At 53.8% G+C, this 26,065-nt stretch overlaps 8 protein-coding genes across 8 annotated transcripts; 4 read left to right on the top strand and 4 right to left on the bottom strand.

Annotated features, from left to right (window-relative positions):
* Positions 1 to 12: 12 nt before the first annotated feature.
* Positions 13 to 1,914, top strand: AB675_6228 (Sorting nexin-12; the record flags this gene model as incomplete). The annotated part of the gene is made up of 1 exon (XM_018146504.1): positions 13 to 1,914. One exon carries the CDS (start codon positions 13 to 15, stop codon positions 1,912 to 1,914), a length of 1,902 nt encoding a protein of 633 aa, XP_018004138.1.
* Positions 1,915 to 2,678: 764 nt separating this feature from the next.
* On the bottom strand, positions 2,679 to 4,808 carry AB675_6227 (putative dipeptidyl peptidase 3; the record flags this gene model as incomplete). The annotated part of the gene is made up of 1 exon (XM_018146503.1): positions 2,679 to 4,808. One exon carries the CDS (start codon positions 4,806 to 4,808, stop codon positions 2,679 to 2,681), a length of 2,130 nt encoding a protein of 709 aa, XP_018004132.1.
* A 3,767-nt stretch (positions 4,809 to 8,575) lies between these two features.
* On the top strand, positions 8,576 to 10,502 carry AB675_6226 (uncharacterized protein; the record flags this gene model as incomplete). Its single annotated transcript, XM_018146502.1, has 2 exons — positions 8,576 to 9,836; positions 9,898 to 10,502. 2 exons carry the CDS (start codon positions 8,576 to 8,578, stop codon positions 10,500 to 10,502), a joined length of 1,866 nt encoding a protein of 621 aa, XP_018003679.1.
* Positions 10,503 to 14,009: 3,507 nt separating this feature from the next.
* Positions 14,010 to 14,648, top strand: AB675_6225 (uncharacterized protein; the record flags this gene model as incomplete). Its single annotated transcript, XM_018146501.1, has 1 exon — positions 14,010 to 14,648. One exon carries the CDS (start codon positions 14,010 to 14,012, stop codon positions 14,646 to 14,648), a length of 639 nt encoding a protein of 212 aa, XP_018003737.1.
* A 4,150-nt stretch (positions 14,649 to 18,798) lies between these two features.
* On the bottom strand, positions 18,799 to 19,933 carry AB675_6223 (DNA repair protein rhp51; the record flags this gene model as incomplete). Its single annotated transcript, XM_018146500.1, has 3 exons — positions 18,799 to 19,610; positions 19,657 to 19,804; positions 19,859 to 19,933. The coding sequence occupies 3 exons, from the start codon at positions 19,931 to 19,933 to the stop codon at positions 18,799 to 18,801; spliced, it is 1,035 nt and encodes a 344-aa protein (XP_018003872.1).
* A 996-nt stretch (positions 19,934 to 20,929) lies between these two features.
* Positions 20,930 to 22,545, top strand: AB675_6222 (putative Rieske 2Fe-2S iron-sulfur protein YhfW; the record flags this gene model as incomplete). Its single annotated transcript, XM_018146499.1, has 2 exons — positions 20,930 to 21,503; positions 21,533 to 22,545. 2 exons carry the CDS (start codon positions 20,930 to 20,932, stop codon positions 22,543 to 22,545), a joined length of 1,587 nt encoding a protein of 528 aa, XP_018003942.1.
* Positions 22,546 to 22,894: 349 nt separating this feature from the next.
* On the bottom strand, positions 22,895 to 23,581 carry AB675_6221 (uncharacterized protein; the record flags this gene model as incomplete). Its single annotated transcript, XM_018146498.1, has 1 exon — positions 22,895 to 23,581. The coding sequence occupies one exon, from the start codon at positions 23,579 to 23,581 to the stop codon at positions 22,895 to 22,897; it is 687 nt and encodes a 228-aa protein (XP_018004069.1).
* A 517-nt stretch (positions 23,582 to 24,098) lies between these two features.
* Positions 24,099 to 25,546, bottom strand: AB675_6220 (uncharacterized protein; the record flags this gene model as incomplete). The annotated part of the gene is made up of 2 exons (XM_018146497.1): positions 24,099 to 25,074; positions 25,125 to 25,546. The coding sequence occupies 2 exons, from the start codon at positions 25,544 to 25,546 to the stop codon at positions 24,099 to 24,101; spliced, it is 1,398 nt and encodes a 465-aa protein (XP_018004142.1).
* Between the last annotated feature and the right edge of the window lie 519 nt (positions 25,547 to 26,065).

The raw sequence follows: 26,065 nt of genomic DNA, 5'->3' as shown, positions 1-26,065 counted from the left end.
GGTTCAGGTGTCATGACTAAGAGTAAGGACCTGAGACGCGCGGCCCTGTCTTCGAGCGACATTCGAAGCCTGGACACCTCGAAGAACTCCAATGATGCTAAGAGTATCCAAAGCGAGCGAGACCACACTCCGCTCTTCGATGACGGCTATGACACTGATCCGCTGGCCCATTCCAACTACAGTGTCGGGCATGAGTCAGCGAATGGAGATGCTGTTGATGAGCGGCAGATGGTTGAAGATATGGAAGCTGCCATGGAAAATATCATGACTGAACCTTTCGAGCCCGATGAGATTGAAGAAGAGCCTGGCGGATTGTTTGGCTCTCCGACATCAAGTCGTCGATCTGCTCATGGGGCCGACTCGCCTCGGACGTCGCTCGACATGCCTCGTATCGATGCCATCACAGTCGGAAAGTCAAAGCCTAGTCTTTCTACTCTTGGTCTAGTCAATACATCGTCTCGCATTGGCGTATTCACTGACAACGATCTCTTCCCTGACGACGAAGCAAAGTTTATTGAGGACGAGTACGCCGACCAAGACGCCAACAAAGACGACCCCGAAGAGGAGATTCATGAAGCCGCTCCTGGTGATCTAGGACTGACAGAAGCTATCTCTGCTCTCAGCAGCGACATCGAACGCCTTGTTACACAGGAATCCGTTGTCGATACCTTGACTCGCAAGGCAGAGCTGACAAACAACATTCCAGAGCTCCGTATACTGAGCAAGTCCAAGGCAAGTCTACAACGAGAGATTCGCCGCAAAGAACTCCAGCGCCAGCAGTATATCGTGCAGGAAAGCGACAACAGCCTGTACGGGCGCTCAAGCATTAGGATTAAGTCCATCATGGTCGGCAAAGAAGACGACGGCCGCGAGTTCGCACTCTATGTCATCGAAGTGCAACGCCAAGCAGGCGACCAGATGCCAGCCGCGACATGGGCCATCACGCGACGATATAGCGAGTTCCACGAACTACACCAACGACTACGACGACGATACCCCTCAACACGCAACCTCGACTTCCCACGCCGGCGCATGGTCCTCAAGCTTCAAAAGCAGTTCCTGCACAACCGTCGCATCGCGCTCGAGGCCTACATGCAACAACTTCTGCGCATGCCCGACGTCTGCCGCAGCCGCGAACTGCGCTCCTTCCTCTCTCAACAAGCCATCTCCACTACCCTCGACACATCCTCTGACGCCGCCGTCAACACTCAGGACATCGTCTCCCGCATCTACAACTCCGTAACCGACGGTATGGACGAGTTCCTTGGCAATATGACTGTCCTGGACCAGCTCTCTGTTGCGGGACAGAACCTCATCTCCGCCGCTACGACGCAGTTGGGCAACACACAGACCGATATAGTCCCACTGGACCAGCAAGCCGCGGGTGCAGGCTCGGTCGCCGAAGCAGAAGCCGAGCTCCGCTCCTTCGAAGACAAAGAACTCGAACCCTTTGTCAAGCCTATCTGTGATATATTCCTCGAAATCTTCGAACTCAACCGTGGCAACAACTGGCTGCGCGGTCGCGCCGTCGTTGTTGTACTGCACCAATTATTGGGCGGAACTGTGGAGCGCAAAGTGCGCGATTTTGTCAAGTCACTCCTCCAAGAAGACTCCCTGCTGAAATATATCGAGCTACTGAAGGACACGATGTGGCCCAACGGCGTGATGCGCGTGGCGCAGTCAAGATCGGCGGTCGAGAAGGGTCGGACAAAGAAAGAGGCGGGTGTGGTTCTCGCGACGCTGTTGCCGGATCTGGCGGGTGGAGTGGTGGGCCGAGGTAATGCGCAAGGGGCGGCGAGAAGGGTCAGTGCTGCCCTGAATAATGTGAGGTTGAATCAGCATTTGGTTTACACGGTTTTGGATGAGATCGTTGGGGTCTTGTTTGATGGGCGAGGAAGGGGAAATGCTCATTGATGACGGGTGAGCTGGTCTATGAAGGGAATAAGATGAGGAGTGTGGGTGTAGTTAGCTGCTGTTCATGGTCTGGGCAGTCAAGCAGGCTTTTGGATGCTTCAATCCATCCGTGACGCATCTCGGCCCGGTATGAAATGCCGCTAACTATTGTTGTTACCAAGCAGATGTATGCATCATCAGGAGCACTGATGAGGTGCAGGCCTTTCGTTGTGCTACTGCCGCAGACGTAGCTTGTACTATGTTGCTGTTTGAGAACAAGCAATCATTCTGGTCTGCCGGTCTGCTTGAGAGCCCCCAAAATATAAATGTCCCTGCCATCACTCATCCTTGCATACATCTGTCCACGATGTCAACAGTAAAGCCTTCTATTTCCACGCCAGTTTTTCAAAACCCCCTTCCTTCCTGTCTGAACGATTCGAGACTCATCAAATGCCTGTTGTGTGTACGCCCAATTCCCTAGACAGGAGGTTGAGAGTCAGTAGTGTTGGCAGAAATAACATTTCCGCTCTAGATCTGGGGTAACAAGATCTAGTCATCCGGTCTCGAGCAGGCCACCCCCAATTTTGCCTCTGCTTTGCGGATCTTTGTTGAGTGTGCTATTCGATTCTCGATGACTCCCTATGGTCTGCAATTTCATGATCGCTTGCTTTTTGCTCTGCTTCTGTGGTCCCTTCTAATGACGAAGCCGGTGAATCCACTCACATTTTCGCGCCCGTCTAGCCCCCGTGCCGTGGACCACATCCCCTCATGGACCAAATCGACCCTCAAACATTCCGCTCAACATAGCTCCTCACCATCCCCTCGCAACTGGCCTCATACTCCACCAGCCTCACCTCCCCACTCGCCTCATCTAGAACCGTATTCGCCTGCACAAACACCTTCCTTGGCTGCCTCTTACTCAACACCACCGGCCGCACCTTCTCCGCCCACCACTCATCCACGCTTGTGATCTCCTCGTAAAGCTTTCTGCCTGCCTCAACGTCCGCTGTGGACTTATAGACGTGCAACTTCTGAAGATAGTCCTCCACCGCTGGTCTCCCGTGGCTCAGAATCTTGGAGCGGTCGAGGTGAATTTCCAGATCAGACAGATCGTCCTTCTTGGAGACGAGTTCACAAAAATCGCCCCCAGCGTTCATGAACGTTCGCAAGATCGAGTAGCGTGCCTGCATGTGCGCCTGGCCCCACTTCCGCGCCTTCGGGTCCCAGTACTCGAGCGCGGCGACACCAGCACGCGCCATCTGGAGGTAACCTACGTACAGCACGTCGCCGGCGGGGGAGTTTAGGTCGGCGTTCTTCCCGTCACCAAAACCAAACAGCGACAAGATCTCGAATTCGCAGGATAGAGCCATAGCGACACACTCAGCACGACATTCTTCGTAGGAGGACGCGATGGAGCCGAAGACCGAGGACCATGTCTGGCCGGGCTTGTACCATGTCGTGATGGGCTTCTTGGTTATGGGAGACGAGGGAGGATTGTTAGGGTCGAAGTTGTATTCGCCAGGAGAGGTCTCTTGTAGGAGCTTACCGGTACCGTGGCCGAGGAGCTCGTGGATGCCGACTTGCACTTCGAAAGCTGGATCTCGGCAGGAGCGGTAGACGGCGTCGTCCGAGTCACGGATGAAGGGGATGGGTTCTTTGGGAGCTTTGGCGCTCAGCACGTTGCCGAGGGAAACGTTTTTGAAGCCTAGGTTCTGTCGGATGTCGTCGTAGTTGGGAATATTGATGCCTGCCGGGATTCCAGATCCGGCGAAGGAGAGCACCTCCAGACTAGTGAAGTCTGGGCTGAGGAACTTGTCTTTCTCGTACTCGTTGCTCCAGGGCAGCTTGGGTATGAATGTGCCTGCAGCATCAACGAGTTTGCCAAATGCTTTGGTCCGCTCGAGGTTGACCATGGCTACAAATCCTTCCCACTCTCCTCGCACGCCGTGCGGATCCCGGTATGTCTCGACGAAGCCCAGATCTGTCTCGACCATGGGCCTTTTGTCCTTGATCCAGTATCTCTGTGACTCCTTGTACGCTTCTATGCTTCCTGTACCGAAACTCTTTGCGTACTCAGCCATCATTTTGGCTTCTGTGTCGTTTAGTGCCTCCTTCTCGGCTGCCTTGATCTCTTTCTCGATGGCAGCCATCTCCTTCTGATAGTCTCCGAAGACAAACTTGAGCTTCTTGCCTTTCAGACTTCCCATGAGCTCGACATTGTCTGTGTCGCCAAGATCTCGGTCACCTTTGCTGGGACTGGGGTCACTGCTCGCCACCAGCAGCTCAAAGTCCCCTGCTTTGGTTTTCCTCAAACGCGTGTTCTCAATAGGGAGGCCTTTGCTCTCGAGAACATCACCAACGATCTGTATCTCCTCTTTCGTGATGGACTGGCTGTCTGGGTAGTACGTGGACATGTGACCCGCGTCAGGATACCCGAGATGCATCAATGATGCTTCCTGCGTCTCGTAGATGCCGCCTCCGACCGAACTTGCCTTCTTCAGCAATAATTGGGCCTCTTCACTGATCTTCGCGATCTTCTCTAAATCGCCAGGCTCAACTCTAGGGATGAACTTGCTGTCCCCGAAGCCTTTGTAGTTACCACAATTGCCCAAGAACTGAGCGGCATACTCAAGCCATTGTCGAACAGCGTCATCGCCGGCACCCGTGTCAGCAGCCAGCTTCTTGTAGTCGCCCTTGCAGGCTGTGTGTATGGCTACTATCAGATCGTAGATTGGCACACTCTCTGGGCTGACCTGGGCCAACGTTATGCGTGTACCGTGGAATGCAGCACGGGAGATGTGGTGGGCATATCGCTTCTGCTGGGCGTTGAGGGCATCAAAGTGCGGTGCGATTTCTAGACGAACGACTGTTGGAGGGGAGTCCGCAAGGTAGTGAGCTCGGGCTGCAGAGTCCATCGTGGAGGATCCGGTGGTCACTGAGGGAGCGGATGGGATCAAAATGTTCCCCAGGGCTCTGATACGGGAGACGGTGTTCCTCAGATAGCCGCTGGTGTGATTGTGAGGAATAGTGGTCATCAGGGAGTCTCGAGCGTGGAATACACGAACCATCACGACTTCAAAGACGCGCAGTAGCGGCCCCGCGTGCCCCTCTTCTCCGATTTGAGCCCCCAACATGGATGACGTATATATATTCAACGGTCCCAAATTTGCTTCAGATTCCGCATCTAAGATGTTGGATTCAAAAATGTCTCGACTGGTGTAACGGTTAACATCGCCGGTTTTCAATAGAAGACCATTGACGCACTTCCACTGCCCGGCAGCTCGGGGTTCAACTCCCCGGTCGAGAAGAATTTGCTTTTTTGCATTTTTGGGACCAGATCCAAGCCGCTGAGAAGCGGAGGAAGCTAGATGCGTGGGCTGTGTCAGGACCAAGGCCATTGGCGATTCATTATCATACTACCGACGCCGAACGCGATACCGGGAACCATACTTCAAGGTCTGTCCCATCTCATATCGCCTTCTTCCAATGCTCCGATCCAGCGACCGTAACCCAGCATTCAGCGCAAGGGAGGATGCACCGCTAGCATTTCATGCCTGCCAGAAGCCGGACTGACTCGTGCCTACCCTCGACCTCCTAGAAAGTGCTTAGCAGCCACCCGATCTCAACGAGTGTGAGATCAAGTGCGTCTCCTAAGCGAAGGCACATCTGCTGTCCCTCGAAGTCAGGAGATTCTGTACACGTTGGGGAACCAAACGTTCGTTGTGAACATGCGAACACCATCATTCAAGCCCACAGTGCTGCGGATTGGATGCCTCCATGGCAATACAGTACCTCTGCGGGTGCAATCAAGGCTCAAACGGATCCGCCATGGTAGTCACCATGTGGTTTTGCCAGACTGCTCGGACTGAGTCTCACTGCGTGGCAATGTGAGTACATCCAAGGAGATTGACCATCGAAGAGAGGTTTGTTCCTTCCATACTGCTCTTGCCACATCTTCGCAGACGGCAGCAAAGGAGTCGTTGGTTCTCAAATACTGCTGAGCAGGGAGGCGGACTTATCGTTCCATCCGTCGTGGAACGCAGCCAACAGGTGCTACTACTCCATAGGTTTGCTATGATGTAGTGAAGATGTGGTGATGGAAGTGCTATCATGAGTTTTGGCTGGCGAATGGCTTGTGGTGGATCATACACCACCTGCCGACAGGCGATCATTGTTCCTGCTCCTCCGTCCTTTGCGGCATACAGTAATCTGCAGTGTGCTCTTTGCTGCGTGGGTCCACTGCGTAGGCACAAATATGCGGTCGATTGCTCGACTTGCTTTTGTTCATCAGGAGTAGCGGAGAACAGCACCGATTAGGCAGCACATACTGCAGGACAGGACGTTTAGCCATTCAACGACGACCATTTCTTGGCCCGCGGTCGAGCTGGCAACCCGCAATGCCACCTATGGATGCCTCCGTCCGTTCCGATGTCACACAGCAAGCAGACAAGGGTTAGCTCGCAAAACGCGTTGACTCGTCTGCGCACAACATCATCAGAAGAAAGTACTGCAAGACGGCAACAACGCAATCATCTTCGACACCCGGGGCATTGATGCTACGTGGCCTTGTCAGATGCGGAGCCTGCGAATTGCGGACTAGGGAAGGAGAACTTCTTACACCTTCCCTGTCCATCGAGGCCGTATTTTCTGAGTCCCGGCAGCAGCCGCAGCGCAGACTGTAGTTCGCACCCTCGGCACCTTACAAGGCAACGAGTCGCACAGGACGTCGTTCCCTTGCTGCGATGTAGCGGTCAGCGCTGTCTTCTGCACGCAAAGAAGGATGACCTTGGCCTGACAGCGTTGGTCGCCTCAAACACAGGTCCAAGATCCGGGCAAAAGCCTTACAACCTTGTGCCGGACCAAGGTTCATCTTTGCGCGAAGCCTACGGCACATTGGGCATGCACACTTGTTCTTTGGGACTCTCGAAGAACGACTCCCTAAAGAAATGCTCAAATTTAATGAACGCCTAAGCCTGGGCTCGATCGGTCAGCATGGCGGGATCCGCGCCGAGAACTGATGCACGCAATCGATTCCCACTTAAGCCCTGCTCGTTCGTGATGTGGTGCGTTGAACCTGGTCAAAAGCAAATATTTTACCCAAGGCTCCATGCGCGTGGAAGAGGGAGAGGGCACTACCGGCGCGCCGTCCCTCGCTGCCCGAAGCTGCAACTTTCGCCCTACATGAATTCTTTCTTCGATACGAGTACTTAACTCGATCTGTACATATTTACTGCTGGCATCGAGACCTCCGACCAGGGATTTCGGTACCTGCAGTAATGCATGTCCTGCTATGTTCAAGCAAGAATGCAGTCCATGTACAGCGCCTGCCGCGGTTTGCCACCAAGGACCCGCCTTGGGTTTCAGAGCAGGGTCTTGCCTATGCCAGATGATCAGAGTGAGTCACTTCCCGCATCCCCGCGCGGGCCTGCGCTTCTAGCCTGAAGCTAAATGAGCATCGGCTTGCGTGATGCGCAGATTCCCAGAAGGACCTGTCTGCAGAAGTCAATGCTTTCGAACTATGGGCCTTCAATGCCTCACTCTAGGCCCTAGCAAGCTCGTGAGGAACGTTCCACCGCTAGAAACCGCTTCTCTCACCACGCGTTCTCACGACAATTGATCGCGTTACTGTCGATCAGTCACGGTCCTTTCCTGTTGCCAAAGGGAGAGGAATACCACCTCGCAAAGATATGCAGGCTAGGTTCTGTCCCCATTCGCTGGTCACGATTCTTCAGTCGATTGCGAAGTGGCGTTCAGCTCACCGTCCTGCACGAGACCATGCGAGCTTCGCACGATTTCACGTGAAGTAAACGTGTGCCCAGCGTCAAAGGCCTTTATGATCCATCGATAGCAATCTACGCCGAGCGTTATCTTTGACCATGGGCAATCCCGTCCCCAGCACTGAGCGAATTGCTTTCAAGCTGATCGAATCCAGAGAGCTGGCGCACTCAACGGCAGAATGATCAGCTCGAGACAGCCAGCTGCTCCTGGAGGATGTCACTAGCGCATTCGAAAGTAGCCGCCGACAGCATACTAGGCCGCCTGGCTTGAATCTGTACAGGGTACACTTACTTTCCGAAGCTGATAGCAGTATCGGTCAAGCAATTTAGAGACGTCTGCAGAATGCAGCTGCCCTCATCACGAAGACATCTCGAGCCTAGTTTGCTCGCCTACCTAGCCGTTCACCCTGCTCGTCATCCCTGCCGAACACTAGTCATGATGGGTGGTGGAGGCAGGCAAGGCAGGTTCCACATCTTCCAGAAATCATTTGGCTACTTGACTCGCAGACTCGCATAAGAGGCTCTCTGTCGGAATTGTTTGAACAGGCACGAGCCAATCTTACCATTCTTCGACTTACAATCTATGGTGTTGTCAACAACCCTTACGTGCAACAAGTATCCGGACGTCTTTGACAGTACAGCTAGGGTGATCCTTGTCGCTTTTCACTCAGATAGCATACCACCTGTGCTCAACCTACTGGTCAGAAGTGGTGGGATGCAGTCCTGAAAGTGGACGACCACATCTTACCATGGGATACGGTTCCTGGAACGTGCCGTTAGTAACCTTATCAGATCTCTACAGGACTGTCACCCCATCACGCCGTCGGCAAGTCAGTACGCTGCCTGGAGAGTTGTATACAATATATCCTGTGTGCCGCGGTGAGCTCAAAGCTCTCCATACATTCATGTCAGCCGTTTGCGAGCCAATAGCACGCCCAAGACTGTCGAATGATTCAACAGCACCGTCATTGCTTGGATCGACCACGACTCCCTCGACTACCTCAAGCAGCTTGTCCGAGTCGCCCTCACGACGCTATTCAACAGGTTCCATACCATTCGATCCCTTACCCAGTGCCAATGGGAACGGCTTCTTTATGACAAAGTACATGGAGCTCAGCAATGGCGATCCGCCTGTCCCTAACGGTGCAGGCACTGGCAAAGCTGAGGGCGACAGTGGAGAGCATTTGGACATCATCGTTGGGAAGCCATATGCAATGGGACTGAGCGAGGGCATTAATGGTCACAACTCTGATCCACAGCGTACCAACAGCCTCAATGGCGAAAAGCGGCACGCTGCGAAGGCGACCTCAACATTGAAGGGCGACTCCGACTCAAAGTACGTTCACAAAGAGCATGTCATCCAGCTTTCTAGTATCGAACACTGCATGCCCCGAGCATACATCCGAGTGTGTCTAGCATACCCACTACCCGACAACACAGATATGACCCTACTGGTCACGCGACTCAATCAGTTCACACGCAAAGTCGTCGATGCGAAACCATACCTTGCCGGACATGTGGTCCCAGCGCCAAATTCAGAGTCCCAACCCGGTCTCGCAGAGATTCATTTCACCGACCACGACTTTATAGCCGGGCATCCTTCGGTAAAGCTTGAGCACATCTCAGAGGCTGATATACCCTACGACTACAAAGAGCTTAACGAAATGAAACTGCCTCCCTCTCTTATTCGACCCGAAATTGTGTCTGCTTTGCCCGAAGGTATCAGCGATGGCAAAGCTCCAGTCTTTCGCCTGCAAGCAAATGTGGTGAAAGGAGGTCTGATCGTCTCTACGTATCTCCACCACTGCATTAGTGACGGCACAGGTATGGGCTTGATCATAACCGGGAGCGTACTGCACGACGACTTCACCTTCGATCGGCACCTCGAGTCCAAAGGCTTCGACACACTGGGACTGAATCGACGGCTAAGCGAATTCGCCAATCAGCAGACCATTGTCCGAAGAGATCTCTCGTGGAGCTTTCCGAATCAGATCTCTGACCGCTTGTTTCACCATCGCAGGCCAACAACCAGTCACAGCACTCGTCCGAAGTCGGATGGAAGGGGTTGCATCTTCACCTTCCCTAAGGACCGACTTCTGGCACTATGGCAGGAGCTAAGGACGACAGCAGAAGCTGGAGACTTCATCTCGGAAAATGATGTACTACGTAAGTGCTTCTGACCTCCAACAAGCTGCTCGAGTCGAGTTATACTGACTGCAAATACCAGAGGCTCTTCTGTGGCACCACATGACGAAAGCTCGGTCACGATCACCACACCTCGATCGCGTCTCACACTCACGCTTGTTTACTCCCGTCAACATTCGCAGCAAATTGAACCGCCCGCTTCCGGACGCTTACTTTGGCGCCGCTGTCGACTTCGCCCTCACAGAATTGCCCATGGCGCATCTCTGCGACATCACCGCCAGCAATCGCCTCCCAGCATTGGCCCGCACAGCCAGCGCGATTCGTCAAGCCATCGGACGAGTCGACGAGCCGTACATCAGACAAGCCATCGCGCTAGCCCGTGATCCCGACCCGAACGTCGACGTACGAGATCTGATGGGCAGCAGCATGAATCGCACATCAGGGGCAGATATGTACATCACCAGTTGGCAGAAGCTGGGTCTCTACGAAGCGACGCTAGACCTCGGTCTCGGCCGTCCTGACTGGGTTCGGAAACCGTGGTCGAAAGACCCGGGATCTTGCATCGTGCTGCCAAACGATGACCGGAAGCAGGTCACGGAAGTGCTGGTGCAGATGACCGTTGACGATATGGACAGGCTAATGCAAGATCAAGAGTTCAGTGCGTTTGCTCCGACATGGGTTGAATAGCCCAGGGATACGAGACGGATGGGCCAGTGATGATTCTGAGCGAAGTCGTCTGGAGCAATACCGTGCTGTACTAACCCCAGTGTTGACGTCCGGAACAGACGTTCTGCATGGTTGATCGCCTGAAGACTTTCCACCGCCAATCGCATCCTGGTCGTATCAGCCTCGCTCTGCCGATCAATGGTTGATCTGGGGGCGCATGGAGTACTCTCAGGCATGGAAACGGGAAAGGCTGTGGATCAGCACGTGTCGCTTGGGATGCGAGGGATGATAACATGGAGCATAAAAGGGAGCTTGAATGGATCAAAGATCAACAGCGCATAAAAATATTGGAATTTGGAAGCGATGGTGTTGGGTTTCCAGTTTACGAGGTTAGGCGAGCAGGGCATGATTCTCCGGTATATTGCCATTCGGGTGCCAAAGCCGTAATTGTGGTGACGGTAAGGATGGCATAATTTAGCTCATTGTAATCTCCCCTTTCTCAGAAAGAGTAAAACAGATAAGGAGCCAGACAGCGATCGACCGTGACATGTTGACTAGTGCATTAGCGGTCGTTGCCTGCGGTCGATATTGACATGATGGAGATGAACAGCTGCTTTGCCCGCAGACTCCCCAGAAGGGAATAGCACCCTGTCCTTCGTGCACCTACCCACCTGACAGCCCTGTCGCTGCATGCTTTTGCGATTCGTCGAAGATATGTTCCTTATTCTCGTAGCGGCCTGTGGTCCTCTCCCCTGTGTGCGACTCGTTCAGCTCAGCTTTAATTCGTCTTTGCTACCGATGTTTGCTATTCGCGATCGCCTATCGTGAGATCTCTGGAAACGTCCCTGCCTGGCAAGATCGATAGGCCGATCCAGATCGCGAGGTTCCATATTCTGTTGCCCAATGATCGCTTACGTGACATCGAGGCTGTGAAGTACCAAAAAAGGTTCGCCTTGCATTGCTCAAGCCCTAGGCAATGCATCGTGATTCTGACAGCGGTTAAATGCAGGAATTCTTGACTGTGGAACACACCCCCTAGGTACAGGGGCGCAACTCTTAGTGGCCGTAGCTGATCTGACGAACGACCGCGTGATAAGTTATAGGAATTGTAAATCCATGACAGGTGCCTGCTAGGCAAGTCACCATCACTGACAGGCACAGGATTGATATGTGGTCGGATGTGGAGTCCGATGGTGGCGGCAGCTACTGCTACGAAGGACCCGGAATAAGGTGATCCGTGGTGCCTGCCGAAGGTGTTAATGAACTGCTGTTTCTCATTTCGGGAGTCGTTGACGTAGGTGATTGCAGGCGATCGTATTCCAGACTTTCGCGCCTGACATCTGCACGCTGATCAAGGATAAGCAACGTTTCTGCAGCTGGCCCGACATTTCGGCAGGTCGACTGCTTAGCGCAGACAGCTTTGTCCACCGGGCACTTGTGGTGGTCAGGAAGGATACTGCAAGTCGACCTCACCGCTATTGTGCGCACGACGTTGATCTGTAGACATTGGAGCCAAGAGCTGTCAAACGTACGAGGTGATGCATGGGCCTGTTCGTGTTCGAGGAAAGACATGTCCGCAGTTGCGTTGCGTCTCTGCACAGTGAGCTGACTGACGTGGCAGAGCGTCAAATTGTGCTGTGTGACACAGAGCTGCTAGCACCTACGCCAGTCGCTTGCAGAAGCAGGAAACAGTGTCAACGCAAAGTCGAAAACATCATTGGAAAGGGCCCCAGAACAATCGAAACTCAATGGACAGACCAGGCGATTATTGTTATGGAGTCCGTATTGGTATGCCTCGCTCGGCATCGCGTGGAATGGGGAGATAGTGACACTGCCACAGACTGCTCTGTGCCAGCGTTCGAGAAGACGCTACAAAATCTTTTGCCAGTGCTTTAACAAGAATTGAACAGCTACTGGTAAGCATGGAGCTGTTTTGCCCCAAATTCAACCGATACCTCAAGTGGCACAGCTGCGCCAAGACCAAAGACGTCAGATCTGGGATGGTGCGAAACACGTTCAACGTCAACCTTGGAATCTAACGCCAACGAACTCCTCGCTCAGAGCGCTTCGCTGAGGCTCAAACACTTCCGTCTCATCTTCGCGGTAGGTCACAGTCTGTTGCTACACCAGCGGCTCCTCTATGCTGCATCGCGGTGCCCGAAGCAGCGAGCATTCCGCCCCTGATGCGATCATCTTCTCCTTCAAGCGCTCGGCAATGCGCTGTATCCGGGGCAAGCGAGTGAGCTTCGACTACAGGAGATCTCGTTCCCGAGAGTGCTTCAGCCTTTCGATGGATTCCATTGAAGACTTCAGTAGATGGACCGCCAAGCCCATCGATGACCAACGGCGCTGGGTGATCTGAGACAGGAGCTTATCGGCGCGAACGCTCTTGTCGCACCAGATGAGTGACGATCCGCAGGTGAAGGTTCGTTTTCCACCGCTAGACTCGGTCAATGGCTCGTAACGTGAGACTTTGCGGCTGCAAACGTCGCTCAAGGCAAAACGCTTTGGCTGCTTCTCAGCTTGTGGGTGGCAGGAGCAACGGTCGAAGTCTGATCCGTACTTGCTGTCGTCTGAGGACTCCCGCTCCTGCCGACGTCTCTGCCCAGCCTAAGTACATCGTCATCCCCTTGCGAGGCTTCTTTTCTTGTTCTCCTCTTTGTCGGACCGCTGTCGCTACCTACACTAACCCTCTCTTCCTTTCTGAAAGGCGCTGGCCGTCGGGGCGCTGTGCGCAGATAATTACTCTCTTTTCCCATTCCCAACACCATTCGTTCAAGCAGTGCCCTCATCCACTCACATATCTGAAGAAGTCAAGAGGAAAAGGGGATCCAAGGTGGGAGGATCCCGGACTTCGAAACTCATACTAACGTACGAAGATATCAGACCACCTCAGCAGCGATGCATTTCCAGACGGTCCACATTCTTTTGCTGGTCTTCTCCCTCGCGGGGTCCCTATTCGTTCTTGTCGCAGCCACTCGTTATGCCATGTGGTCTAAGCCCATGGTTGGATCATCTGGAAGCTGGCTGTAACCACCCTCCATCCAGCACCCGAGCCAAGAGACTTGCAGACACTGACGATAGCGAAATTTCAGAGGCTTATGTGCCTATGTCGGACTCGTTCCACTCGTAAGTTCACATTCTCGACTCATGACATCTGCTCTAGGGAAGCCATAAGGCACCACGGCCGCTCTATATCTCCACTGCAGTCGTCGTTGTCGATTCGGGTTGATCCACAGCACCTGGTCACAGGCTTGTGGTACCCTTCAAGACGTCTACACGAGACTTCGGTTCCTCACCCACATGCTTCGAACATCATCGCATCACACGACCACCCTCATCTCCTCATTCGTGCTCATCTAATCAACCCTCTCTTTTTCGCGCCAATAGATCTCCCTCCTCTACACGATTATACACCTCGCCCTCCTCCACTTCCGCATAATTCCCTCCTTCTCCCCCGCCGCCCTCACCCGCCACCGCTCCCTCCCCACCTCACCCGGCGGCTCCAAACCCCCGTCCTCGACCACTATGCTCACCCTCATGATCTTCACCGCCCTCTACACCCTCGGCTGGCTCGCGCAGGCCACAGTCTGCACCGCCTGCGAGCTCGCCCCCATTCTCTCCGGCCGGCAGGGCAACGTCCCCGGCTGGTGCCCACAATCCCGCTTTCGGGAACTCCCCTCTACCTCTGATCCTTTCTCAAATACCCCCTCCATCGACAGCGCCGACAACGCAGCAAGGCTGGCTTCCGTTGCGCAAGCAAAGGATGTGATCATGTGGGTGATTTTTGTCGCGGGCCTGCTGATGTTGGAGTGCTGTCGGCGGGGGTGGAAGATGAGTCAGGTGTTGGAGGCGGAGCGGGAGAGGGATATGGGTGGCTTCAGAGCGTATGATCCTGGGCTGGCGAGGAGTGGGGATTGGAAGTCTGCTGCTGTTGGGGTTCAACAACAACAGGGGAGTGAGGGCTACGAATTCGAATCCTACCGACCGACTGCTGGAAGCGTGAATGCGATGGCCGGGTATGATGCGGCCGGCTCGAAGGGTGGTGTTGCGTTGGGACCGACGGATAAGAGGATGAAGAAGAATAGTTTCGTGGGCGTTAGGGCGGTGCAGGATGTCAGGGTCAATTTGAAGGTACCTGGACTGAGCTACGATACTAGGGTGTGATATTGTGTATGGGTCTTCAAGAGTCGGATGGTACGTGGTGATGGTGTCGTTGCCGTGTGGTCAAGAGGTAGTGAAGGGAAGGCGTGGAACGCAAGGCAATGGCTCGAACGACAGAAGAGACCAGAGATGCACTGTTGAAATGACACAGGGAATTATCACATAGGGCTTTATGGCATCGAACGTCACAAATGCCTCGAGGCATAAGGCAAACCAAATCACCAAACCACAGTGTAGTTGTCTCAAGCTTTGCTTCTCGATCTCCGACTACCTGAACTCAAGCTACGTAGATATGCGTGCTGAACCCATCGGCCCTGCTAAACTCTAGCAGCACACGTATCTTAAAAGAACAAAGAACAGGGTGGTGGTGGTCGCACTCCCGCGAGTCATGATTTTGTAGCAAGATACGATGTGATGCAAATGCAATGCAGCCAGGATATATTCTCAGACGGCTGAATGCGGGTGGCTATATTTCGAGTACAGTACCAAGTGCATAAGAACAAATATCTCCGCTGGCTCGTATCAGGCAAGACACAATGCTTGAGCTGGTGTGATGCCTTTTTGGTCCAAGTCGTCTCGCTGTTCCTCGTGGTAGCAGGCGATCCGACCCGTTTTGGCAGTGAAGAGGGTGTGAAGAATCGAAGATGCTTGTCTCAAATGGCCCTTCGTCTTACACCCGAGCAAGAAACCCTGGCCCAGACGTCTGCGTCTAGCAACATCCGGCATGGTGGTACCACCACATCCGCGTCGATGGCTTGCCAAAGACTCTCGTATTATCACACCGCTAAGGGGACCAACAAACTGGCAAAATTGCTGATTGGCTGCCAGACCGCGCATCCTGCATGGCGCTTCTGCAGTTGAACGATTTGGGTATTTTCAAAACACAAAAAGGAAACCGCTCTCGGCGGTGATAGCCTCCAATCCTATGCAGAAACTTAAGACAACAAAATATGCATCTGGCGGGATCCAGGTGGTAGAGTAGGTGAGCCAGGTGGAGGCCCACGCAGAACGGTCTTGGTCGAAATATCCTCGCTTTCGACTGCTTCCTTCGATCTCAGATGGCATGCGTCCTGCATGTTCTATACGGATGGAGTCGAATATAGCACCAGCCGATGAAGCTGTTGAGAGCGCGCCCGGATCTCTATGCCGGTGGTGGACTTGCACGGTTCGCCGTAGCTTTGATGATCTCAAGCTTGGGTACTAAACGGTCTTGTTAGCTTCAATACTGATTGCATGCAATGGAACAAGCCTACTGCTCAATCCGTAGCCCTCTGTTCGCCCTTCAGGGTCGTGGTTGTCAATCTCGACCATCAGCGCTACATTCAGGCCGCCCTTTAGTGGACTGCGGTCACTGATGCCATCGGCCGCCGGATGCTGGGTGCCGGCATTTTCTTCTCCAATGTGTAATGGCTCTCTGCCGTTCTGGCTGTACTTCTTCGGTCTCTCCTTACCGTCCAGTCCGGTATCTGGGAGATTGCCGTTGGTCAGTGGCGCTTGTCCGTTGACCGCGTGTGTAGGGCCGTCGTTGTCGGGCACTTCTGTGATGCAAGCATAATTTCTACTTGGCATGGTCGCCTTGTTCCAATCAGCTCCTTTGACGTTGCCACCAGGTTGCTTGTCGAAGAACTCAAGTAAGGTCTCATCCGTATTGCCATCCCTCAGATGATGAATCTTGTTGCGCTTTGCCAGCAGGTTAGCCACAGCTTTTGGAGGCGGCTTGTTGGTGATGGCTGAAGAAACAATGTTCGGAATGTACCGAGCATCGTTCTCTGCAGCAATGGAGTGATGTGGGTTGGAGTAGAAGCGGCCGAACGCGCACAAGTGCACGTCGCCGCCCAGGATCGTGATGCGGACAGCATACTTTTCAGCCAGCTGCTGCAGACGCACGACGAGTTCTCTGCGTTCGCGCTTATGGTGTCTAGCTGTATAATGGTCGTCGAGGTCATCAAGCAAGTCCACCGAGCCATCGAATTTGTTGAACAGTCCCCCAGCCACACCAAACCTTTTGTTGAGCAGCCGGAGCGGCGCAATCAAAGGCGAGGACAGGATATTCTCCAGCCACGCCAGACGAGGGTACGCGATTGGAACCCCAAGCAACAAGATGAGGTGCTTGATCTCTCCATGAGACTCCTGAAACTCCTTCTCGAGTCGATCAAAGATCATGTTGTAGGTTTCTGGGTAGTTGACCTGTTTCCTTGTGCGTTCGGTCCGAGCATCGATTCCGCAGAAGGCGATCCGCTTGCCAAGCCGCATGTACAGATTCCTTGAACGCTCCTCGACATACGGTCCAGGTTTCTTGCCTACTATCCAGCTTGGATCATCAGCAGTTCTGTTGTAGATATAGGTGTTCTCTATTTGTCTTGGGTCGACGCTTGCCGTGCCCTTCTCATTTGCAGACATCGTCTGCGGAGCGTCGGTTGTGAATGTCGATACTGGCGGGGCAGTATGATGCTGAAACAAGCAGTAGTACTTGAAGGCAACGCCACCAATTCCTCGAAAGACTGCACATCTCATGAAATGGTCGGTATAGGAGCCGAAACCGTCGATAATATCATGGTCGTCCCAAATGTTGATCTGGGGTATCTGTGCATTCGCTGAGGCGAATGGTTCTGTGGAATACCAGCGAGTATAGTTGTCGTAGTAGAACTGGTCGCATTCGGCTCTCATTTTGTTGTCGAAAGGGAACTTGCGCCTCTTCTCGGGGTTTCCTATGGCTGTCCACGTTTTGAGCGGCCCGCTTACGCGAACACTGTCGTTGTAAATCTGGTCACCACCACCGATCATAACATGGAATGGGCGCTTTTCATGCAACCGGATAACGTCGTTCCACAGTGCAGGTCCGTTCCAGAAATCCTCGTCTGTGCCGACAGAGAAGCCATTACACGAATGGAACATGATGCGGAAAGAGTCGGTCACTGCTGGCACAACGAACTCTCGCGACTCAGACTTATTGCTTGCGTGCGAGAGGAATTTAGTCTTGGGCAGCGAATATTGCCATCTTTGCTCAACATCTGCGAAAGGCACCTTGATTGTGAAGCGCCAGAATGTCTTCTCGGGGTCCGCATATAGCTTAAGACCGTCCACAGCGGACGAAGGCATACCGGTGGGCGAGGTCGCTCTGCCATCGTGTGCACCGAGGGCTCGAAGTTCGAGTCGAGGTAGTTTCTGGCCAGGCTTGCTAACCACGAGCACCGAGCCATGCCAGAAGACATCGCTGCCTTCACTGCTCATGCGCTGATAGTTCAGAAGAGGTCCACATATGATTTCTAGCTGATCGCTCATGCTCATGACTTTAGGACCGTCTCCGGTGCCCTGCTGCGTCTCGAAAACGTGCTCGTAACCCTGTGGCACCGGATCATGTTCACCATTTGCTTCTTCTGACTCGTTAGGCCAGTAAAACGAGACGAGAAAGTGCTGGACTCACGAGACATGGTCAGGACCTTTTGCGCGAGCCAGATGGCTCTGTCTCCCTACGGGTCAGGGTAGCTCCTGCCTCGGGATCAAACTCGCGCCGCGGTGGTCGCGACGGGCGGAAATTGGCAGCGCAACAACGTCGCCGGGCTCTATTATCCCAAGCACACAGATATCCGTCGATGAAGATGTCTAGACGTGTTATACAAGCTACGGAGAGAAACAAAGGGTCGAGTGCGAAGCTGACTTTGCAGCGCAGGACGGCTCACGCTCCAGGCAACGGAATGCATCTCACAGCAGGAAACATTGACATGGGATGGTGATGCAGGCCAAGACATTAGAGGGCGGAAGTGGATCGTAGATCGGGCACCTCGAGCCTATAACAGGGTGCCTAATGATCTTATAATTCATGCCAGCCACATCTCATCTCGCCTTCGACCCGCCCGTGCCGAGATAGAACCTGCTTTTGTGTTCAGCCATTATGCGCTGTGGTTGATCTACTGGTCATCATTCAACGCACGTTCAGAAGCCATTGGTTAAGGCCATGAAGGTCATGCTTCGGAAGGCCTCACATTAGAATTCACTTAACATTTCTTCATTCATCATAAAGCGTGGTGACTCTCGCCAGCGCAGCCTTCCCAGCCAGATTTTGGCGAATGTGCACCCGTAGTAATACATTTCGAAGTCCATGAGGCGACAGTGCATCCTCGCGAAATGCTCGCTGCGTCTCCCGCTCCAGTCATCACTCCTTCTCCGCCTCCTTCTCCTTGGGGTCATCAATACCATGCTCATAGATCGCGAACAGTGTGTCACCCTCAGGGAGGCAGGGACTGTCATAGATCTTGCAGATTCGCGTTTCTCCCCGGCCCTTTTTGAGACTTAGACGCGTCGTACTGGCGTGAGCGATGATGTTGCCACCAATCGGCTTCTTTGGGTCAGGGTTGAACATTGCACTTGGTCCTCCATCGACTTGTGCGACCACCTGATTAGTGATGACAACTGCGACACCGAACTCATCTGCCAGGCGTTGGAGCATTCGCATGAACTTTGCCATATGAGACTGCCGTGAGGACAGCTCGCCGCGTCCATTGTAGTCAGTTCGATACAATGATGTCGCCGAGTCCACGATGAGGAGCGAGAATCGAGTTTCGCACATCATTTGCGAAGCTTGCTGTAGGAGCTGCAACTGATGTTCTGAGTTGTATGCCCTGGCGTAGGCCACGTTGTCGAGCACTTCCTCGCCCTCTAGTCCATATCGTTGGGCAACGGAAAGCAATCGGACCGGTCTGAATGTACCCTCGGTGTCAATGTACAGACACTTGCCCTCGCCACCACCCATATCGAACGGCAACTGACAAGTCACGGCAAGTGTGTGACATATCTGACTCTTTCCCGTCCTGAACTCGCCGAAGATCTCGGTAATCGAGCCAGTCTCAATGCCACCACCGAGCAATCGGTCGAGTTGTTTGGACCCTGTCGTGATAGCAATGAGCTCGCTACGGCGTTGATGCATCTCCGTTGCCGTTGTGAAGCCCATAGGTACCATTCTCGAGGCTGCGAAAGTCAGTATGTACCAGCTATGGGACGTAGACCTGCGTACCTTCAAGCAGCAACTTCGTCGCCTTCGCTTCCGAGATGCCTTTGATCTGCTCAAGGGCTTTCTTTGGGGTGTAGGCAATCGATTCGACAGTGTGATAACCGCCATCGGCCACAAGCTTGATGTCCCGATCGGTCAGGCCAGCGACGCCCTAGACCTCGTCAGCTGCCCGCCTCGAGGTGGTAGTAACACCGGAAGTACTCACAACGAGGGCCGACAGCGGCGTCGGCGCACCAGGGCCCCCGCCCATCTCGTACTCATCAACCTCTGTCTGCGTCATGTTGGCTGATCAGTGTGCGGGTCGTGGCGAGCAAGGGTAAGCAACTCCTAGGGCGGGCTTCAAAAAGTGGCGAAGATCATGGAGTTATTCACGCGAAGCCAAGTGGATCCAACGCGACTCGAGGGCGCGTCATCACGTGACAATACTTCTCGAAAAATGCCCGGCAGGCTTCTCTATTGCCGTTTCGATATCTTCTACAACGTCCTGTCACTTTCCTTGCCGTGGAGTAGTTCACATCCGACATGCCGAAGTGTGCAGGTAATGATCACAGAGGTTCATTTCCCCTGTGAGCATCACTGTGAGGGATATCGATTAGCACTTCTACATTCGCAGCTGCCTGCCCTGGTCAGGGAAGCCACGCGAAATCGTTCCTACGACCTAACGCCCCGGTAAGGCTCACGTGAGGATCTACTCTTTGATCAGTGAAACATTCTCAACTGTCAGACCTCTTCTAGCCATAAAATCCACGATCAATCGTTCCTGCAGCTTGACGCTTTGCTAAAGAATGAGGTTCATTTGAGCAGACTGAGTTCCAGGCGCCAAGAGCGGAAGTCATAACATAACGCATTGGTTTCCCTTTCAACAACCATCGACCTGATACCTTACGACGTCCAGACTGCGTTTATGTCGTGTCAGGCCGGAGCTCTTAGTAACGTGTCTCATTCTGCCCGCGTCACTGCTGTCGTCGATATGACCGTGATGACGGATATTGGAATCCGTTCCGGGCTTCCAGCCAATGGGCTGGCTTTACCGAGTTTGTCAGTGACTACAGACGATCAGTCGAGCCGAAATGTGCGTATCATGGCAGTTTCGGCTGTCAGCATCTGGGGAGAAAGCTGTAAGTAGTGAACGCTGATATACTCTTGCATTCAACGAGCAGTGGAAGGCCCTCCAGAAGCCCCCACACCCATGCATAAACTCTTGTCCTGCTCTGCATTACGCATCTCCTTCAGATCATCTGTCCGGTCTTCGACCACAATTCGTCTATCCAGCAGTATGTCGGCCAATTTCATGGACACATCGGGTGCGTCGGAGCCAGTGTGGATCCACACAGAGCCGTACTCGAAGCGCGTGACCTTCCCACAACTATCGAAAGATCTGGATGTTGATACTTGCATCATCGGATCCGGCATTGCTGGCATCTCGACCGCGTACGAGCTCGTTCGACAGGGCAAAGAAGTTGCTGTGATCGAAGCCCGGAACGCGCTCTCAGGCGAAAGTGGCCGGACGTCTGGTCACCTCGCTTCTAACCTTGATGATGGCTACATGGCTATAGCAAAGAAGTTCGGTAACGATGGTGCTCGTACGGCCGCCGAGTCGCACGACTGGGGTATACAGCGAGTCGGGGAGATCTCGAGGGAGCTCAAAATCGACTGTGAATATCGAGTGCTCAAGGGTATCACTGTTTCTCAGTTCGAGGTTGGCACTACTGATCACAAGAATGATGTGGTGACACTAAAGAAAGAGACGACCCTAGCAAAAGAACTCGGACTCGATGCCAACTTTGATGCGGAGGTCAGGATCGGAGGGTGGGACGGAAAGCCAGATCAGCGTGGTGGCGGTGTCTATGGTCGACAGGCAACTTTCCATCCCACAAAGTACCTCAAGGCATTCTTGGCTGGCTCGATCAGCAGCCGAACTTCCAGGGATACTCACAGACACGAGCAACCAACGTCTCGGAGAAAGGCATCACTATCCCGGTCGTTCACATCCATCTCGGTTCCCGGGGGGTGACCATCGAGACCGTCAACGGGCACACCGTCTCGTGCAATGACTCTGTCGAAGCCACATGTGTTCCGGTCCAGAAGCTCAGCGTAATCGCCGAGATGGAGTACAACCGGACATACTGCATTGTGATTCGCGTCCCTAAGGGCTCCGTGGAAGACTGCCTATTGTACGATACAGCTGAGGTCTACCACTATGTCCGGTTGACAAGCTGCGACGAAGAATCAGACTACTTGGTCGTCGGTGGACAAGATCACGCTGTAGGACAAGAGGACGAGCAAGAGGAGCGATACCAGGAGCTCGAGAAGTGGACAAGAGACCGCTTCACAAAGGCCGGACAGGTTGACTATCGATGGTCGGGACAGATTTTCGAGCCAATGGACTTTATGGCCTTCATCGGAAAGAACTCCGGTAACGACCATCGGTACATCGTAACCGGCGATTCAGGCAATGGGCTGACACACGGAGTGCTCGCGGGGAAGTTACTGGCTGATCTCATTACTGGAAAGGAGAATCCTTGGTCAGGCGTCTACGATCCCAGGCGGAAAGCGACACTTGCTACAGAGCTGCCCTCTATACTGGCCCATGATGTCCAAATCAATACGCAGTACAAGCGGTTCCTGCAGAGCGATATCAAGGACATCGAGGATCTGCCGGTTGGACAAGGCGGTGTGCTCAGTGCTACGGGGAAGAAGCCTATAGCTGTTTACAAGGATGAGCAAGGCAATGTGACACGGCGGAGCGCGTTGTGTCCTCACATGGGCGGTGTCGTTCGCTGGAATCCTGGCGAGAAGAGCTGGGACTGCCCTATCCATGGCAGCCGCTTCAGCAAAGACGGCTTGCAGATTATGGGACCTGCAGCTGCTGGGCTGAAGGCGGAAGACTGAGCTACGCCTGGCAGGATGCCAGCGACAACGATGGTGGCGCCTCGTGGCTGTGATCTCGCGAAGTCAAGTAGGTATTAAAATGAGCTTCGAAGGGGGCTTGTCCTGCTGGGTCCTTTATTTCCTTCGCAAGACGACAGAGGACTCTCAGCTCCTAGCAAAAGTACCGCCTAAGCGGCTGCGGCATTTTAAAGCGGGTCATGGAATTATATTCATTAATCCAACAACGCACATTGTATTGGTACATTTACTATTGCTTCATAGGCGTCCATGGCTGCATTCCAGGCTGTCTCACACACTGCACTCGAACAGCACCAGCATGCTTCCCTTTCCTTTCCTATGGCGACATAGCCTAGGCCACACCCGTCTTCTGCGCGCCCACCCAGTCATTGAACACCTCGTATGCATTGGTTGGAGCGGGTGCACCTGGAAGCGAAGTGTTAGGCGGCAGCGCCGTCGTGGACGGAGACACTCCCGACTTGTTGTTGCCTTGGATCGACGCCGCGCTCGCAATTGCCTCTCTGTACTTCGACTCAATTGATATCGACGCCGCGCTTGCCTTCGCCGCCGAGTACTTCGACTCAATGTAAACGCTTGCAGAGTATGCTGCCGCAGAAAGGGACTTTGCAAATGCGGACTTCTGCTGTGCCTGCTGCTCGCTATTCATCGACTTCTGCGTTGTCGCAGAAGCATCGGATTTGGGTCCGGGCGCACCGCACTTACCAGATCCATCGACACCAAAGCAATTACACTTAAGCGCGATCTCGGAACCAGAGCAGGCCTTCCATTCCGTGCAGCGGATCTCGTCGGGGAACTTTGGGGCCTGGTCGCGTGTCGTACATTGGCACTTCTGCTCGCAGATGTCCCTCTTGATGATGTTTCCATCACCGCATTGATCAGGTGGAGAGACCTGGCGACCAGGACAGGACGCCGGGAGCCAGCGAGGAGTGTTGGGGTATTCTTGGCCGCCTTGCCAGTAGGCGGTGGCGAAGAGAGGACCCATGGTGAGGAGAATTGCCGAGAGGATGGTCGCTTTCATGCTGATATGATGAGTTTATCTGCAGGAGATCTGAAGTTGGTTGTGTTACGGCGAAAAAGGTCAGGTATTTTGATGTGGTGGGCTTCGTTGGGTAAGCTCGAGGTGTCCAGTAGATAGGCCCTGCCAGATGAGTGGCAGTTCAGAGAGGTTCATTGTTCTGGGCGACAGCACAAAGCACAAAGATGGCGCCGTAGTGCTAAACGTGGTCCGTTCGACATGATGGCCTAAGACAAAGAAATGCTCGTTGACTTCATAATAAAGCCTGGAACATGGCACAGGCCAGGCCTTTGTTACAAGCAGTAGGTGCATTGAGTTGACGAACATCATTTGTTGTGCATCAATGGCTCATCGCGACTTCCTGACCTGGCGACCAGCCAGGAGCACCTACTGCTGTGAGAGTTCGTGCACAACTCCAGGCACGTACAGATAGAGGGTGTGGTTGACCATAATGGCAGTCGCAATTCGAGGCGGATACTTTTGAGCATCTCCTAGTCTCGGCTGTTGTAGACGTGCATTGTCACCTCTCAAGCTGTTCCAGTATCGTTCGATCGTCCAATCGACGATTCCTTTTTGATTTCAGTCCTCCGTAAAGCATCTCTTCAACGTCGGCAGCTACCTGCTCAATCTTCGAGCCTATGTTCGTAGGTATTTGCTCGGTCGTCGGTGGCGCACCCTTCTGTGTCGGAGGAAAAGGTGTACCGACATTCATACTACGTAGGTTCGACTGAGTCCGCGCCCACCTTGCTGTGTCGTTCGGGTCGGCTGACGGCTGAGCAGTCGATGACCCATATCCGCTGTCGTCCGAAATGCCAGCTCTACCACTGCTACCGTCGCTCGGTCGTGAGCTGGCCGACCCTATCGTTGAGCGATCCGGAAGCTCGATTTCCCTAACATCTTCGGCCTCTTGCACAGGAAGCGGCTCGTCGTCTTCATCGGTGGTCTTGTTCCCGTTGAAAGTGGTCAAATCCACACCCTCGACCGCCTCGACCCAGACACCGGATCGCTGATGCATGAGGATCGGAACGCCATCTCGCATGCTTCGGTAGTATCTCTGACGAACGGGAGGCCGCGTCTCACCGGAAATGCTGGCAGACGACTCGCGGTGGTCCGGCGTGTCAGACTGAAATGGCCTGGAAAAGTGCTTGCCGCTACCAGCCAACGACTGATTGCTGCGTCTGACACGCGCTGCAGCGCCGAGGATACGACTGTTCGCGTTTCCTTCCTCCGGAGAATTCACTGCACCGTCGTCCTGATACTGCCGCTCCCTTTCCACAGGTTTCCCAGGACGGCTGGGTGAATAACGTGGCTCCGTGCCCGGGGGAGCCAGCAGATCATGCATCTCCGATGGTGACGAGACATCTACATGCTTTGGAGGTCCCCGACTATCCGTACTTCTGGAGTTCTTCTTGACGGCATTCAATCTGCCGCTCGCTGTGCAGCCCAGGTCTCTCGCAAGCCGTTCCTGGCTGCTGCCGCTGGTATGTGCTTTGGATCTGGCACACCCTCCAGCGTACGCTCCGACGCACTCGAAGATGTACGGTACGACTCATCACTACTTCCTCCGAGTCTCGAGATACTGCCACTACCGCTGCTCTTCTCGTTCGCGGCAGAAGATTTAGAAAAGTCATCGCTATCGCCGGCCTCACCGAGCGGTCGATAGAAAACCGTCTGCACCGAGTCCGCCGTGCTCGCGCGCTTTCCGTCGATCGATGCCGTCTCCTCCTCAACACTGTCCAAAAGTCCATACGCCAGAGGTCGGCCCCGCAACATTGATTTTTGCGGTGGCACGGGAGGCGGCGGTACCCCGAGCTTGGGTTTTCCGGGAGGCGCCATTGTCTTCTCAGCTTTCTGTTTTGTTCCAACAGGAGGTCCAGATAACCCACCACCAGGCGTTGTGTCTGCCACACTGTTCGAAGAACCCAGCCCAGGAAGTCCAGTCGAGAACTTTTTACGTGGCGCCGCCATCGCGACTTCTCCGCTTGAATACGGCTGAGATACCTATCAATGGAGATGCCTCCTCATGCTTTGACTTCCCGCCAGTCAAGACATCATCATTCAATGGCACAAAGGCGAGCCGCATGATGTAATTTATCTCGCTTGTGCCCGGGAGCTGCAAGATCCTATCTTCAGTGAGACAAATCTACGATCTGAACCCCTGTACCATGTCGATTCGCCGGCAGGCGGTAAGTCTTCTGGCCCCTAACAACGGAGTTGTGTTCCCGCGTATACTGTGTATTGAACTCTTCATCAACCGCCTTAGACCCTTCCTGACAGCGACGTTGACTACAGTAGTCTGCATGAACCATCGTGAGTGAAACCACAACCTCATGCAGCCACACATCTGGTTGCATGAACGGTAAGTTGCTGTTCAGCAGAATAGCAGAGAAAGCCAATCCAGAGCTTCAGACATCGCTAGCCTCTACGCCTGGACGTCACCTCGCATGGGTACCTGAACTTCTGCACGGAGGACCAGCATTGGGAAAA

Source organism: Cyphellophora attinorum (assembly GCF_001299255.1).
Source record: "Cyphellophora attinorum strain CBS 131958 chromosome Unknown Contig4, whole genome shotgun sequence".
NCBI lineage: Eukaryota > Fungi > Ascomycota > Eurotiomycetes > Chaetothyriales > Cyphellophoraceae > Cyphellophora > Cyphellophora attinorum.
The sequence above is the reverse complement of the archived record's forward strand: the minus strand, read 5'-3'. Positions and strand labels throughout refer to the sequence as shown.